Genomic DNA, 12,990 nt, shown 5'->3' on the forward strand with positions numbered 1-12,990 from the left:
CGACAGACCAGTGGGTAAACAGTGGCTGTGGACCTTCAGGGTCCAGCAATGGGGTCAGTCTTTCCATCCTAGGCGGGGACTCGAAGACAACAGGGCTGAAGACAACAGAAGAACCCCTCAGAGGGAGCAAAGCACAACCAGCTGTCTGCCGGGACGAGCTCTACGTGCACAGCTCTGGGTGGTCCATCAACCCCACACAGGAGGAGTGAGGCCCAGCATCCGTGGACAATGGGGCACCCAGGATCACGGGTCCACGCTCCCCGTGACCACTTGAGCCATCACAGCGGCGCCGGGAGAGGGTGGGCTGCCTGCCGCGGGCTCCCGCTGGCTGCCTGCGTGACCTCGGGAGGCGGGGGGATAATGAGACCCTGGCTTCCTACTTCCCACAATCGTGGGAGGTGCCCATGAGACCATGCCCATGAAGGTATTCTGCAAATGGAACTGGTAGTTAAGAGCATGGACCGTAGTCTGGGGAGCGGCACTGGGGGTGGAGAGGCACGGGGGTGAACAGACGAGCGACTGAACCCCAGGGTGATAAGGGGGAAATCATCATGACTGTTGCACACTAGTGGCGAGAAGCAGAAACCTCGGAAGGCCAGGGGAGGTGCAACAGAGCAAGGTTTAAGCAAGACTCAGGCAGACTTGGCCGGCGCTCTGCCACCGGGTGTTCCTGTCACACAGAGGGGCCTGTGTGTGCTCGGGGGTCCCGGGCATGCCGAGACCTCCAGCCCCCCAGCAGTGATGGAATCCTCTCCACTCCAACGGGTTTGTGTGTCTGCGAGCTGCGAGCAGCCAGAACAGAGCGCCGCGGGCCTTGTCAGTCAGGACCAAGCAGGCAGGCCCATGGGCACCTATTCCCACAGAGAAGTGGATCATGACGAAATGGCACACTTTGCACATATAAAGAACATGCCTATATAAAATTCTGAGGTATTTTGTGCCCAAAGACTTAATATTTTTCTTTTCATCTTTACCCCTTTCACCACGCCCTGGTTAAGCATCCCAGCAGGAAGGAAGAGGAAAGGAACGAACCCAAATATATAGTCTCCCTTCACTGCATGAAGCCTCCCTGGGTGCTGCCCACTGACCAGGTGCAAGGCTCTGACGAGAGAGGATGGAGCCACCAAAGAATCTAGTAACTGGAACACGTACCCCTTCGTTTGGATCCTGCACCCTTGGCTAGCTTAGCCAGTTGAGACCCACTTTGTCAAATAAGGCTGTCTGTTTGAATTTATTAACTCTGCATCCTCCAGACTGGCATTCATGAAAGCGATCTGCCTTTTAATTTTTAACTTCTTTGGTTTTGCCTTAGATGTAACTGAATCCCTGGAGAGCAGAAGCCTCTGGAACTGAGGGGACATGTCCGGTGTGAGCACAGCCGCGCTCTGGGGATGATGCCCCGCCAGGACCTCCTGCATGGTCACTGCATGCGGTCTGTGCATGGGCAGGAGGACACGAAGCAGTGAGAAACACTGCATTCCAGTGCCCCTCAGTTTCTTGTTGACACGGGCCCCACCTCAAGGAAGCGAGCAGTGGGACGCCGAGAGGCCAAGGCTGTAGATGCAGCAGTGACAGTCAGCTGAGGCCCACAAAGGTGCCCTTCGAGCTGCTTGGAAAACACCGAGGAAACTCCCCAGCTGGCAGAAATCAACACCCTCACAGCATTACTGCCCACACTTACCAAAACGCACTTCCCGGGTTCAAGGCTCCAGAGGGAGCTCTCGGTGTTGATCTTGTGGGTGAACTTTCCTTCCATGAGGACGCGCTCCCCGTTTTCCTCCAGCACGGCCACCCGGATGGAGCTGCTGCTGAGGGCCACAGAGACCTGGAACAGAGCAGAGGAGAATCATCTCGCGCTGGGAAGGTGGTGACCGACGTGCTCCAAGGTGGGAGGGGACGGAGGTTTCCAAGGCGCCTGACCACACACTGCAGGAGAACAAAATGCAAAACCAGCCCGAGGGTCATCAGGCTCTCTGAATGACGAAAACCATACCAACCACTGCACACGTGAAGCAGCCTCCGCATCATCATCTCCTTCAAGGAAACGCACTAGAAGATGTCTCAATATGCACAATGGTAACGTGGGGGGCTTTGTGGGAACCGCTGGTTTCCCGCCGCAAACTCTACTCCGGTTAGGGGAGGCCAACTCCCTGGTCAGAGGGCAAGCGGGGCCGGCAGCAGGGGGTGTGCTCCCCCGACGCCCACCCTGCTGTCTGGTGTGGACAGCAGCCCTGCCCTGGAGGACACGCCCGGCGGGGCAGAGCAGCCACGAGCCCGGCTCTGCTGCCTGCCAGGAGCTGCTGTGCCATCTGTGGCCACAGCTCAGCTTTCACCCAGGAGGGTGAGGCCAGGTGCTCTGGTTTTCTATTTGTCTTTGTTCTCCCACCTCCTCATCCGCTGGAAACGCCCTCCCCCTGCTCTCTCCGTCTGTCTCCACAAAGTGCTAGAGCTGCCGCACTGGGAGATTTACTTCATGCGTGTACCCCGGCCAGCAGGACCCCAAGCACGTGGACCCCAGGACGTTCAGCAGATCAGTAAATGGAGAGGAAAGAAAGCAGAACTCCGGGTTTGTTTTCCCCCCACTTCTTCTAAATTCTAAATTTTGTGTTTTATAACGTAAAAATCTTTTATACTAGTATTTGCATAATGTCCGCATTAGGCCTTTCTCACGGGTGGGTGGTGTCAGTCAAGGCGTCAAAACAGTCTGGAGATGGCCCTCCCATGTCACTTGCAAAGTGCTTATTAAATGCACTTGAAAAGAAACCCTCGGTGTCACAGAATTTTCAAACTGGAGTCTACACCTGTCAGTGGAATCTGATACTATAACCTACCCGTATTTTAAATAACCATAAATAAGCGATGGAGGGGCTCCCCTGGTGGCTCAGTGGTTGAGAGTCCGCCTGTGGATGCAGGGGACATGGGTTTGTGCCCCGGTCCGGGAGGATCCCACATGCCGCAGAGCGGCTGTGCCCATAAGCCATGGCCACTGAGCCTGCGCGTCCGGAGCCTGTGCTCCGCAACGGGAGAGGCCACAACGGTGAGAGGCCCGCGTACCGCAAATAAATAAATAAATAAATAAATAAATAAATAAATAAATAAATAAATAAATAAATAAATAAATAAATAAGCGATGGAAAGGAGAGAGATGCCTGCACACACCGTGTCCCCATGCAGGCCCCAGGGGGGTCCTGTGAGCCCCAGCTCCAATTGCACCCAATTTCTGAGAGAATGTACCACTTAACTCGGTTCTGCTAAGGCACGGGCACAACTCAGTTCACTCCCAGCTGCCCAACAGCGGCCCAGCGCACTCCGAGACAGATGCAGACAACCGCTGGCCAAATCGGCTGTCCCTGACCACGAACTCGGATGTGCGGTGAACACCTGACAGAGCGGACCAAGGCTCCACCAGTCCTGGCCTCCCAGGAGCAAGCTCACTTTAACAAATAAAATCCTCCAGCCAACTTTATGTAACAGGATAATTTCCAAACCTGGGTGAGCTCGTTCGTCTCTTATACAAAGGGGATGTACCCAAGCACCGAGGGGAAACCAGACCAGAGATGCTTCCAGGAGCTCCAGTTCAAGACGTCACTCTGGGAACAGGCGGCCATCTCCTGAGCTCCATGACCCACACAGATGACAGGAACAAAGCACGCAGAGAAAAACCCCAGACAACACAGGAAAGAAGGGAGAGGCCAGGACAGAGAAACTTTCAACAACTCTATGGAGAGGAAGGAGAGGCGTGTGGCGACAGACAGCACAGAGCAGGGACAAGCTCAGCCAAGTGGCGCTTCCAGCTGGCAGTTAGCAGGTATGGAGCATGGAGGCAGAGCGGCTGAGTCAGTCCACGGCCAGCTGTGCCAGCGGAAGCCCCGTCAGAAGGGAGAAGAACCCACTGTGTGCCATGGAGCTACAGGGAGCCCTGCTCCAGAAAAACGGGCCGGCAGTCTAAGGGAACTGGGTGGACACCCAGCCCAACACACTGCAAGGCAAAGCCAGCCAGTCAATTCCTCAGCTGTGAGCAGCGATGGGAGCGGCAGACCTCAGACACGTAAAGGAGAAAACCATCAACATCATCCCACACTCCACAGAATGGGGAAGATTTTTTTTTTCTGTTTTGCCACATCACGCAGCATGCGGGATCCGACCAGGGATGGAACCCGTGCCCCCTGCAGTGGAAGTGTGGAATCCTAACCACTGGACCGCCAGGGAATTCCCAATATATTTTTAAAATAAAAAAACTAGCAGGGAACTAAGGATTGCATTCTATGAGAAAAAGCAGCAGCACAAAAAGACAGACTTAGGTTTAAAAAAAAAAAAGTAAAGATTACAGAGCTAATTAGGAAAAAAGGGAATTCTAAAATATTTCCAATTTATACCCTCGAAGAGATCTGAGAAGATAAGGTATCTATAGAACCAGAATAAAACATGAAAACAGAACTAGACAAAACAAACACTTAGAAAAAAACAGAGTGAAAATAAGATTTTCAACAGAAAGGCTGGAAGATAAAGTCAAAGAAATCAAGGTAGAGCCAGAAACCAATCCAGGCAATCAGTTTGGCATTACAGAAACTGTGACCGCAACAAGACAATTTTCCAGAGCTTAAGAAAAACATGGCTTCAGTTTAAAAGGACCCACCGAGGGCTGAACAGAACGAATGAAAGATGACTTACACAAACTCATGACATTTCATACCACTGAGTATTTAAAATAAGGTCTTAAAAGTTCCAAATAGGAGGGAAAAAGTTTACTCACAAAGAACCGGAATGGAAGACATTTCTAGAATAAGTAACAGCGGATGTAAGAAAACAGGAGAATAATGCCTTCAATCTTGTTAGGGGAGATTTTTTTTTTTTTTTTTGGCCCCACTACACGTCTTGCAGGATCTCAGTTCCCTGACCAGGGATCGAACCCAGGCCACAGCAGTGAAAGCCCAGGCTCCTAACCACTAGGCCAGCAGGGAACTCCCAGGAGAGTATTTTTTAAAGTTAGAATTCTATACAAACTCAAACCACAAAATAAGCGGAAGTTTAAAATAACGGCATTTTAAGACATTCAAGAACACTGCATTTATTACCACACATCATTTCGAGAAAGTTACTTGAGTCTATACCACAACAAAATGAGGATGAAAACAGAGGAAGATCCTGGATGAGGAGGGGGATCAAAATCCACTTATAAAATGAGTAAGTTCTGGGGATCTAATGTACAGCATGGTGACTGTAATTAACAATACTAAACGGTACATTTGAAAGTTGCTAAGAGAGTAGAACTTAGAAGTTTTCATCACAAGAAAAAATTTATAACTATGTGAGGTGATGAAGGTTAATTAAACTTACTGTGGTGATCATTTTGCTAAACATACACATCCCAAATAACTGTACACCTGAAATTAATACAACATTATATGTCAAATATACCTCAATAAAACTAGGGGAAAAAAAGAGGAAGATCCAACAAGGATCTAAAACACAGTGAATTTAACCTAGAAGTGCAGTGAAAAGAAGTTCCAGGATGCAAGCTATACAACCGAACTAGAAAATAATCAGTCCGGATGGGAGTCAGAGGTGAGAGGGTCTGCAGGAAGTGATTTCTAGACAATACACAGTACCAGTGAGAGTCTGAGTAATTCTGAGATTATGATGAAAGTGTACTATTTTTTGACAAGAAAAAAAGAAAGACAGCCAGAAACTCCAGAAAAACAAAAAACTATATAAGAAACTACTGATCCAAAGGGATGTAATGAAAATGGAGTAAGGACCTGCAAAACAGCTTGACGGGAGGAGCAGCAGGGACCAGAGCCCTGAGTGTAAGGGGTGGTGGGCTCAGGGCACTTGCACCCTCAGCGTCCCGACAGCCTGAGCCAGATGACACGGGAAATCCTAGGTCCCCTGAGACTTTCCTGGGCAGCCACCTTGGCTGGAGGCACGGCGGCAAACACCAGAGACCAGAGCCGCCCTAGTGGGGCTGACAGAGGGAACGGGGCGGGGGGTGGCACATCATCTGTGCTGAAGGTGGGGCCGCGAGGCTTTTTATTCATAGTTGACAACTTGACAACATATGCATAGAAAACATCTGCCCAAAGATCCCAGGAACTAGTACTGTGATTTCTGAGGTTGGGGTGGGGGCTGGTATAGGATGAAAGGGCAGAGGCAGGAAAGAAACCTCTCCTTGTACATTTTATTCTTTTGAACGGGTACATGTCCTATGCATTCAAACAAAAGCAATTTTTTAACAGATAAATGCAGCCTATTAGCCTTTTCTGCTATGGAAGTTTCCTATAAAAAAGAGTCTTCCTACATTTTTTCTAAACGCCTTCTAAGAAGGGAACGCCGTGTAATAGAGCTTTTAAGCACAAATTCCTACAGCTGAATCAAGCTCTGGAGCACAGCGTCACTGTACAAGACATGCCCAGGGGCCTTGGTGCTGTCCTGGAAGGTTCCCATGGTGAGGCGAGAGATGGCAGGCAGCATGGCCGTGAGCCCACCATCCAGCAGCAAGGACCTCATCCGCCAGTAAAGACCATGCACAATCTCCGAGAGGAAAGAGAATACCAAGAAGGAAAGTAATTCACTTGTCACTCAATGTCATGCAGTCATGACTGTGTGCAACAATATCATGACATTTTCCACGCAAAAGACAACTAACTGATCAGACAGGGTGGAGGTGGGAGCCGGGTCCTGCGCTCCGCTCCACCACCGTCTCACCGGACAGTGTGGCGCCTTAGCGGTTTATGTCTCCAGGAGAGCTCTCTCATCTTCAAAATGAGAGTCAGACTAAAACTCTCCGGAGTTCAATTTTCCTGCATTAAAATCCTATGATTCAATGAAATGCCAGGTTTATAACCAGCCCCAGCTGACATTAGCGATCACACATACATCGTCCTGATGGCAAAGTTCCTTCTCCCTACCCCATGGCTACACTGAGGAAAGAATGGGGAACTCGGCTGCTTTTCCCGTGCAGAGCGGATGGAACAAAGAACGCGATGAAGCAAAGACCTAACTACATTTCACTAATGAATGAAACCAAAGCTTCATTTTGAGAAGTTTTCCGTTAGATGCACCAGCAAAATGATAAAAACAACAAAGACTTATAAAAAACCAGTTGCATGTAAAATAAGAACGCTTGAACTTAAAGCATTCCGCACATGCATTTATCTGTCCCCCACTACCCTTGAGAGGCAAATACGTTTTCCACAGGGAAAAAATCCACAAGGAGTAAAGGAGGGGCAATGTTCTGAGGCCTCAAGCACCAAGCTTCAGCTGAAGAAGAGGGGGCCCAGGACCCCCTGCACTGACCCTCAGTGCTCCCACATCTACCCAGTACCCCCAACACCCCTGGCCCCTCACACACAGAGCTAACTACAAACCCAGAACAACTGCGACTTCATCAGCTGAGCCGCTACAATCACAGCTACCATCATGATGCTATCTGATAGGTGCCACAGACAAAAACCAAAAATAAACACTGCTGACAGGTAGCTGTGACAGGTACCGCAGGGAAGAGCTGGAAAGGAGCCAGCCCAGAAAGAAAGTGGCAACTCAGAAAAAAACCCTTAGGCCAGCAAAAGCCGAGAGATACAAAATAAACTTATCCCTAGGTTTAAAGTGAGGCATGCCTAAAACTCTTTAGATCACCAAGAACTAGAGAGACCATGCATTTTTCAAAGGTTGCAGTATAAAAGCGACCTGGATTCTGAAAGTTGCTAACAGAGTAAATCTTAGGAGTTCTCATCGCACATACGCAGTTCTGTAATATGGTGAGCATGGTAACCAGACTTACTGTGGTGGTCATTTCGCAGCACACACAGATAACAAACCATTATATTGTACACCTGAAACTAACGTGACATTGTATGCCAATTATACATCAATTTTTTAATGACATGGGGAAAAATACTATTGAAGGAGAAAAAAAATTCAACCACGTAGGAGACTAGTGTAAATTAAGTCAGCAGGTGTCACAAAGTGCCAACAATGGATAAATAAATGCCTTACGGGGAACACGACTCTTCCAATCCCGGCGTCACAAACACTCAGGCTCATCCACACCCCCCGAGTGGTGGGAGCACTGGCTCCAGAGCAAGCCAGCCTGGAGAGACCCTCACCGTCTCTGCGTTTCCCCCTGTGTGCACCGCAACGCCTCGAAGGGCTGCTGGGAAGAAGGGCCTGAGGGGTGCCCGGCTGCACAGAGCTGGTTGAGCCAACAGCCTGTTTATGCTCCGCATGGCACCTGCCACACCCTGGAACTGTACTGGCGCACCTGCTGTCATCAACTGAGCCCCACGCAGGTCAGCTCCAGAGCAGCAATCTTGTTCGAGTCTTGGGGACCATCATGTGGTCAGTAAATGTCTAATGCAGAAATGAGCAAAACCCAGGGTTATCCTTAGTGAAAGCGAAGCCGTCTCCTCCCAGAGGCCACAACAAGTGGATTTAGGAGGCACAGATATGACTGGGGCATGACGGTCTGTCCCTTAGCGCAATGAGACGAAGGACAGGCCCCTCACAACACACTGCTATGGCAGAGCAGCGTTGTGAGACTGACACCCCAATGACCAGTGTGCACATCTGAGATGCTGTTTTCAATGGGAAGGTTTCCCGGATGGCTGTGGGAACTTCAGCAAGAGATGTCAGGTAACCTGTGTCTCTTAAGTCAAAGAAAGAGAAAATAACTAGTTGTTTGTTTTTTTTTTCTCTGGCTGCACAGCACAGCTTACGGGATCTTAGTTTCCCGACCAGGGATTGAACCCTCATCGTCGGCAGTGAAAGCACAGGGTCCTAACCACTGAACCACCAGGGAAGTCCCCAAAATAACTAGTTTTAGGCTGGGCCTAACACAAGTCCTTCCAGAGAAAGCTCCAGAAGTTCATGGAGAAGTTAGAAGACAGACACTAGACCAGGAAGCTGTAACATTTTTAGCCAAGTAGTGAAGTATAGTAACCAATGCTTTCCATAATTTATTTGCCTACACACAAAGCAATCCTACCAAAAAAACAAAATGAAAATCAACACCTGACCCACTAAAACTCTAAAGGATGCTGAACAAACTATTCTAACAAGGAAGGTCAGCCTGCACCCACTATGACCCACCACAATCAGAGGGAACATGGTCATCAAAAGTAGGACTCTTGGGCTTCCCTGGTGGCACAGTGGTTGAGAGTCCGCCTGCCGATGCAGGGAACACGGGTTCGTGCCCTGGTCCGGGAGGATCCCACATGCCGCGGAGTGGCTGGGGCCCGTGAGCCATGGCCGCTGAGCCTGCGCGTCCGGAGCCTGTGCTCCGCAACGGGAGAGGCCACAACAGTGAGAGGCCCGCGTACCACAAAAAAAAAAAAAAAAAAAAGTAGGACTCTGTAGGGATGACCCCTAGTTACCTGGTCTGACCTGGATCCTAAAGTCCATTCACGGGTCACTGAGCCCTGGTGAGATCTCCTGGGATGGGGTGGGAAAGGGAGAAAGGGAGGAACGAGCAGACAATGCTGCTGCAGCCACAATCTCCATGACACCCTGACGCACACCCACGTGGAGCCGTGAAGGCTCAGGGGCTCCTGTCCTGCTCCTGTCTTCTGTGCTGCAGAATGAACTGCCTTCGTCTGACACTGGAGGAAAGTAGCAGTATTCTAGAGGCTTCCCCGGGCCCCACCCAGACTCCTGCACAGGGAAGGCCTGTTTTAGGTAGAGCCTAGGGAACCAGGGAGGAGAGCAGCAGGGGCCTCAGGATGGGGGTGGGGTGGAGGTGAGGCCTGGAGGGGCTCACTCACTGCCCAGAGCCTGGATCCACACACGTATCCAGACCAGCAGCAGCCACTTTACAGGGCATCGTTTCTCAAAAATGTATATGAAACTCAACTTCTGTTTTACATGCTCTGGGATCTTCTCTTTTAAAGAAGCCAGCAGTTATTTCGCTTTATAAAGTGAGGAGTGGGACATGGAAAACAGCATGAGCTTTAGAAGTAAACACACCTGAATCAAACCATGGCTTTACCACTGCACCCACTCAGCCATTCACTCCTTCAAAAACATTCGGACAGTGCTCACTGTCCCCGGCATAGCAAGAGTGAGGGAGACACATGGTGACTTTTCCATGTCAACCTGGATAACCAAGTAACTTCTCTCGGCCTCAATTTCTCATCTATAAAACATAAAAGCTACTACTTACTTTGCAGGTTGTAGTTTCTCATTATGACTGAAATAAGGAAACAGTTTCTGGCATATATCGGAATTTTTTATATTATGGATTATAGTAACAATGTCCCATTTCATGTGAGAGTTTTTCCTTTAAAGTGATGCCTACCTATTTCCAACAAGCTACAATCATGTTATTCTCAACGTCCCCAAGTAAACATCTCTCTCCCGCTAAAAGATTAAATTTCTACTCACTCAACGTCATTAAGATGGAGAAATCAACTCAAGTTGTAAATGTTACAACTCCAAAGAGCACAGGACTGGAAGTCCACCTGTCACTACAGAACCTGTAGTTCTTTGCTTTGCCTCTTGGGACTCCACTTTCTCCATCTGTGAAATGGGTATAACAACAATTGCCTTGCCTACTCTGTAGTGCTTTTGCAGAGACTAAAGGCAATAAACGATATGAAAATACTGTCATTAAAAAACAACAACAAAGCTCACATTCTATTCACATAGGGGGCTGAGCTGGGTCTCATACTTGACGTGGTTAAAGAGGATGTGGTGGTGGCAGGCTTGTGACTGCAGAAAAGAAGCGGTTTTGTGTTGGTGGCTAAGCGGGGAGATCAGCTCCAGTGCAGCCCACAGCCTGAAGCCTATGCCCCAAGGAAAGAAGCTGAGCAGAGAAGCTGGGAAGAACCCCCGAGGTTACCTGCTTGCCCTTCACCACGTGCTTGGGCACCGGCACCTTGAGCTCCAGGTCAGTGTAGTCCTGGGACCAAGCGTAGTTCTCACGCACAGCACCATTGTAGCTGTCGGGGTTTCTCTGGAACTGCTCCTGCCTCCTGAGAAAGAACAAGAAGTAAGATGACAGCCCAGGCCCACACACAGGGCAGGAAGGCCACAGGGGAACCCAGGTACATACTGTCTCTAGGTTGTGAGAATTTTCACCTAATCTCACTTGATTTTGCATCTAAAACTCTCCCTCTCTCTGGGCGATTTCCTTTCTGACCCCCCAGCTCGGGCTTCCTGGGAGGTCACAGGAACAAAGGGAAAAGCCAAGGAGAAGACCCTGAGTGCAGCACCCTTAAGGTTAGGAAAAGTATCTGCCACCACAGACCACGGCACAGCCTGGTGCTCCTGGTCTTCACGAAGCTTAGAAACCAGGCCAGGGGCTTCCCTGGTGGCGCAGTGGTTGAGAGTCCGCCTGCCAATGCAGGGGACACGGGTTCGTGCCCCGGTCCGGGAAGATCCCACATGCCGCGGAGCAGCTGGGCCCGTGAGCCATGGCCGCTGAGCTTGCGCGTCCGGAGCCTGTGCTCCGCAACTGGAGAGGCCACAACAGTGAGAGGTCCGCGTACCGCAAAAAAAAAAAAAAGAAAAGAAACCAGGCCAGACCACAAACCAAAGAGCCTCATTAATAAAATCCTGGGGGGACTTCCCTGGTGGCGCAGTGGTTAAGAATCTGCCTGCCAATGCAGGGGACACGTGTTCGAGCCCTGGTCCGGGAAGATCCCACATGCCACGGAGCAACTAAGCCCATGTGCCACAACTACTGAGCCCACACACCACAACTACTGAAGTCTGCACGCCCTGGAGCCTGAGTGCCGCAACTACTGAGCCCGTGTGCTGCAACTACTGAAGACCGCGTGCCTGGAGCCCATACTCCGCAACAAGAGAAGCCACCGCAGTGAGAAGCCCGCGTACCGCAACAAAGAGTAGCCCCCACTCGCCGCAACTAGAGAAAGCCCGCGTGCAGCAACGAAGACCCAACACAGCCAAAAACAAAAAAAATCCTGGGGCTTGTGGGTGCCTGGTTTCTCATAAACTACTTGGCAGGACATAGCTCTTAAAAAAAAAAAAAAAAAGGCAAAACAAGTTCAGCCTACAGCTGCTCAACTTCAATCCTAATCCAACACCAGCCTCCATTTTCTCCCGGTAAATAAATGAAAGCCAAGGCAATGTACTAAACTGCAGGCTTTCCTAAGATGCGAGCAATGTGCTTATGAGACAGCCTAGAAAAAACCCAGTCAGCCAAATCCTCCTGTACACGCATTACCAACCCAGCGCAGATGCAAACAGGCATGGCCAAGAAGCTGATGGTAAAAATAAAATACAATAAAATACTTGCCACAGAATTTAACAGTGTTAATAACAGTATGAACACCATACAAAAGTAAGTGTAGAGTCCATTATAGTGAGTTTTAGATCTAAATTAGAGACAGAAGCTTAGTCAGGGAGGAGGCAACACCTATAAGGAAGGACATCCCAAAATACAGATTAATCCGGCCACCTCCTGCCCTCGGAGAGCCCGGCAGACGCACCTGGAGGGAGAGGCCGAAGGACGAGACTCCACTCACTGTGAGCGTCTGCACGTGTGCAGATGGAAACACCCAAAAAAGGGTCAAGAACGCGTGTACCCCATCAGCCCCACACCTCTGGTCAGGAGGGGTTGGGAGCGGTGGTTAGTGAGGACGTGCTTTTTTGGGCAAAAGTTTTAAGCCAAGAACATGTTTACCTCCTGTGGGTATGCTGTACACACCTTGTATCTGAGGCTGGGCGTCCAGGCTCTCTGGGCTGGTAAACTGGTGGCTGCTACAGGCTGAACCATGTCCCCCAAAATTAATACGCTGAAGTCCTAACTCTCAGCACCTCATTTGGAGACAGGGTCTACACAGAGGTAATCCAGTTAGAATGAGGTCATCAGGGTGGGCCCTGATCCAATGGGACTGTGTCCTTAAAGGGAGAGAGATCCGGACTCGAAGACACACGCACAGAGGGACAACGTGTAGAGACTCAGGGAAAAGACAGCCAGCCACATGGTGACGGCAATGCAGCTGCAAGTCAAGGGACGCTGAGGACTGTCAG

General features: G+C 50.0%; 1 protein-coding gene across 2 annotated transcripts in view; it reads right to left on the reverse strand.

Annotated features, from left to right (window-relative positions):
- The window catches only part of NUDCD3 (NudC domain containing 3), a 75,274-nt gene that overhangs the window by 13,283 nt on the left and 49,001 nt on the right, over positions 1 to 12,990 (reverse strand). For both annotated transcript variants that reach the window (XM_082632647.1, XM_082632646.1), the window contains exons 3-4: positions 10,835 to 10,967; positions 1,682 to 1,825 (exon numbers count right to left, since the gene is read on the reverse strand). In XM_082632647.1, the coding sequence (XP_082488773.1) occupies positions 1,682 to 1,825; positions 10,835 to 10,967 (277 nt within the window). The remainder of the gene's footprint in view (positions 1 to 1,681; positions 1,826 to 10,834; positions 10,968 to 12,990) is intronic.

Source organism: Mesoplodon mirus (genome assembly GCF_964341445.2).
Source record: "Mesoplodon mirus genome assembly, chromosome: 9".
Classification (NCBI taxonomy): Eukaryota; Metazoa; Chordata; class Mammalia; order Artiodactyla; family Ziphiidae; genus Mesoplodon; species Mesoplodon mirus.